The 4,627-nt window shown below is 43.9% G+C and overlaps 1 protein-coding gene across 1 annotated transcript in view; it reads right to left on the bottom strand.

The window, feature by feature from the left end:
- Positions 1 to 3,038, bottom strand: part of CCDC150 (coiled-coil domain containing 150) — an 88,075-nt gene extending 85,037 nt beyond the window's left edge. Inside the window, exon 1 of the mRNA XM_032278788.1 lies at positions 2,819 to 3,038. Coding sequence (XP_032134679.1) covers positions 2,819 to 2,854 — 36 coding nt within the window. The 5' untranslated portion in view covers positions 2,855 to 3,038. The remainder of the gene's footprint in view (positions 1 to 2,818) is intronic.
- Between the last annotated feature and the right edge of the window lie 1,589 nt (positions 3,039 to 4,627).

Consider the following 4,627-nt stretch of genomic DNA (forward strand, 5'->3'; position numbering starts at 1 on the left):
GAAGCGAACAAAAGACCACCCTTTCCCCCCCACCCCCAAAAAAAGAAAAAAACTCAGTAAAAAAAAAAAAAAAAAAAAAAAAAAAAAAAAACAAGTCTCAGGGTTAGCTGAAAACCCTTCCTCCCAACCACCACCTCCACCCCCTACCATGGGAAAACAAAAACAAAAACCAAACAGTGCCAAGGTCAGGAGAGTCCTTGGAAGGAAGGGAGCAATGATGGCTGAGTAGCAAGAGGGCAGCCTTAAAGCCACCAGGCAGAGTCCCCAAGTATCTGGGAGGCTGTTAAAGTAGAGATAAGAACTTCAATCCAGTAAATGAATCTACCAAGTTGGGGCTTAAAGTTCGGGAGAGATTCTTATTTTCACTGCAGTTACTCACACCCTTGCCTGTCCTCCCCATCTGGTAAGCCCAAAACAGGGATAGCAGAAATGCCACCCATCCCCATACATACATATATACCTACACACACACACATATACATATACACATACATATATACACACACACACACACACACTCACTCACTCACTCTCTCTCTCTGTTGGCCACTTGGCAGATCCTCATAAGTCATAGTTCTATAGCTCATAATCTAAGAAGCACAGTCTTACATGAAAAGAAACTACCTTTAATGGCTGACATTCTAGCAGACACAACAGCTTTAACAAATCTGTGCTTTGTTGTGTTTGAAAAGAAGCAAATATTGACTGCTGCCTTGAACCTAAGTCCTAATGAATGCTTAATAGTAACTGTAATAAAAAAACTAAGATAAAAACTTTTATTTTTAAAAAAGTTCATTCATGAATGCTTAATAGTAACTGTAATAAAAAAACTAAGATAAAAACTTTTATTTTTAAAAAAGTTCATTCATAACTAATTTCTATGCAATATCAAAATCAAACTAATAGAATTCTGTCTTAATGTTTAGGGCGAATATTTCCAAAGAGCTTCTGGCAGGTAACCTTATGGATAGCATGGCCAAAAAAAGAGACCAATGTCACAAGTATATACTAGCATAAGCCAGATGAGTTTGAAAAAAAAACGCTTGCTTCTGTGGACATAGACTCCATTCCTACACCTGGCAATAGGTGCACACTGGCAAAAGCATATACAAGTATATGGTGTTGGTTCCAAAATAACAGTCCAGGGAATCAATGTTGTTTATCACAACCACCGGAAAATAATTTGGTAACAATGTCTTCATTCACTCACACATCTAACAAATATTTCCTGAATATTTACCATGGACCAGATACTACTATAGGCAATGGGGAGGTATGGGGGCGGGGTAGAGCTGTACCAACAAAACTCCCTGCCTACATGGAGCTTATATTCCAGTTGAAGAAGATGGACAGTAAATAAAATACATTGTTTGTGATAAGTGCAAAAGAGAAAAATGAAATAGGAAAGAACATGGGATGGAGGCTGTAGGGTAGGTTTTCATTTTAAACAGGGCGGTCTAAGAAAGCCTCATGACATTTGAGCAAAGACCTGCTATACAGATATCAGAGGACAGAAAGTTCCAGAAGACGCAAACAGCAAGTGCAAAGGCCTGAAGTTAGAAGGTCTGATGAGTCCACACACAATAAAGAGGTGGGTTTGGCTGGAGAGAAAGGAGTAACACAGAGAATATGGAGAGATGAGGTCAGAAGGTAATAATAAAAAGAGAATACACAGGGCCTTGAAGGCCATTGTAAAAGTCTGGCTTTTGCTCTCAGTGATTCTCAGAGCCACCGGAGGTCTATAGCTGAGTGCTGTCTAACTTTCCTTTTAACTGGATCACTTTGACTCCCTTCCACTCCACATGGTGGAAGAACAAGAGAAGCAGAGATGCTGCTGCTGGCCAGAACCAGGGTGACAGCAGTGGTATTCCTATTTTAAGAAGTGGTTAGTGGCTAGATGTACTTGAAAGATAGCTTTTGCTGATAGATTAGATATGCGGGAAAGGAACAAGCCAAGATTAAAGTAAGTTTTTTGGCCTGGATGGCGCTATCATTGAGACAACGGAAACTTACTAAGGAAGAACTCGTTTTGTGGAAAAGATAGAGAGTAGTTTATAAATTGTCAAATTTAAAACATGAAAGATACCCAATACACGACTGAATTTGTGGATCTGAAGTTTGGGGATGAGGTGTGGACTGGAGATATAAATTCTTAAGAGCTCAATAAAACCTTAAGGCGGGATAACAGAGAACAGAAAGGATTCAAAGACCTACTCCTGCGCACGCCAAGATTAACAAATTAGAAGCACGTGTGTGGGGCGTTTACGACGGATTAGTACAAACTTCTCCAAAGTGGGGCCAAGATAGACACTTTTCTACCTTTAGAGCCTAGCACAGTGCCTGGGAAATTATGGGTGGTAAATAAACGAGCTACTTCGACAGGAATTTAACGAATGTCTATTCCGTTCTAGCAAAAGCGCCAGGTACTGCGGAAACCGTAAACAACAAGTGCAAATTCCTGACACCTATATTCTGGTAAGCAAGCCAGGGAGGATAACGAGTGACAAAAAAATCAAACATTAACGCCGAAATAGCCTTCTCAGGAAGTATTATCCTCCAACTTAACATAAAGGTGGTATTGGGCTTATCTGGAGGCCTCGGTGGCTATCTTCCACCCCTCAGCTGGAGCCAGGCCAATGCAAACTTCGCTCCTAAATGGCTTTCACCTGCATCCAACGCCGAAGCTCCTTAGGTCAGGGCCCTGAGGTCCAAGGAACGAAACTGGACTCTGTCAGGACAGGGAGAGGGGGGCAGGGAGCCGTGCCTGTCACTATCTAAGCCGAAGCCTCTCCCCCACGGGTCTCCGACAGCCGCTCACCCGCCCAGGGCCGGGTAGCCTCACCCCACAGTCCATCTGTGCACCTGAGGCTCCGTACTGCTGCAGGCTGGCGGGTTTCAATGGAACTAACACAGCGTTTTAAACCAACCCGCTCCTAGGCGCAGTAGCTCCCATACGCAGGCGCACCCGTAGCAGAGCATGCCGGGAACTGCAGTTTTCCCAGCTCAGGAGTGCCCTCTGCCCTGGGCTGCGCCCAGGCCGGCATTCGGCGGCGCGCAGGGAACGCGCAGCGCCGTTAACCGAATGACGACAGGCTCCATTGTGCTCGCAAGCTGAGCACGCCGGGATATGTAGTTTCCGGCCGCTGCCCTCCGGGAGGTCCTGTGCTATACGCCTCACTGTGACTTATCTCTGCCTGGTGAACTTGCGGTATTCGGCTAATCTTGGTAAACACATACCCTGAGGCAGAGTCCAAGCCTAGACAGCGTTTTTACCTGTAGGAAGACTAAAGGATCATTTCCGAACGATAGGAAAATAACAGATTTTGTTAACAAGCATAAAAATTCGTTAAAAATTCAGAGCTTAAACATTCTCGTTACAGGAGAAACCAAGTCTTTCTTCGTCCTCGTCCGTGATGGCCACATGGAGAGTAAAACACAGAAATCTGCTTTCTGGTATTTTGTCTCTTCAGCATAAATTATTTCTTGCCCTGTCAACAAGTTAATAGGTATTTGTAAATCTGTAGCTATGAAACGAAAAAGAGCATGAACTACCCTTCCTTTTTATGGTGGTTTGCTTTTTTGAGATAGCGTCTTGCTTTGTCGCCCAGGCTAGATTACAGTGGTGTATCTTGCCTCACTGCCGCCTCGACCTCCCGAACTCAAGCAATCCTCCCATCTCAGCCTCCCCAGTAGCTGGGCCACAGAGGCGCATCACTACGCCTGGCTAATTTTTGTATTTTTTCGTGGAGACGTGGTTATCACCATATTGCTCAGGCTGGTCTCGAACCCCTGTTCAAGCGATCCGCCCACCTCGGCCTCCCAAACTGCTAGAATTACAGGCGTGCATCACCATGCCGGCGCTTCTGAGTTGTTTTGCTTTAAGAATGTGAATTCTCGCTTAAGGGAAAGCCTTCTAAAGCGCAAAGCCGACGCGGCTTTGCCTTTGGGTAGCTGGACAGAACACCTGTTATCCCTGCCAGGGCAATTAAAATGCAATTCTCTCTTCTACCTGAGGGTGCAGCCAAGAATCACTTCAGCCCTCCCAAACGCAATCAGATCTGAGATGAGATCTCATTTATTTAGCCTGGCTATTGATCTTGCTATTCTAATTCTTTCCATAGCGGAGCCTCAACGTGAGATGGAGAGAGACTGCCCATCAAACCACAGCCATATTCATCAAGCTTTGAGCCGATCCGATGAAGCAGAAATGAGTACTGCATAGATTATTCAGAGGAAGGGACCAAATAAAACTTTTACTAGGAAATGGAAATGTATTTTAAGGCGTCCGTGCGAAGAGCCAATTATTTTCATTATGTATGTTTTATCTTACAATGACCTCTGATTTATAGTGGAATTAAGAGACGAGTGATACGTGCATGCATTCCAAAGATATCCACGTGCTTCTGTGTAATGAGAGTTTTCACCTCCTCAAATCTCCATATTAAGCCGCAGTCAAGGAACCAAATTGATTAGTGTTTTTCATTTGCTTTCCCCTATCCACCATCTGGCAAACCGTATAAGAACCTAAGCAATTACAAAGTTAGAGAAAAGGATCTGAAGTCTTAATAAACTTGAAATCGGGGAGTACAATATTCCAACTTTGTCCTTTTTCAAATTTGCTTGGCTG

The sequence above is a fragment of the Sapajus apella genome, unplaced genomic scaffold, assembly GCF_009761245.1.
Source record: "Sapajus apella isolate SASKATOON/1434 unplaced genomic scaffold, GSC_monkey_1.0 scaffold10, whole genome shotgun sequence".
Classification (NCBI taxonomy): Eukaryota; Metazoa; Chordata; class Mammalia; order Primates; family Cebidae; genus Sapajus; species Sapajus apella.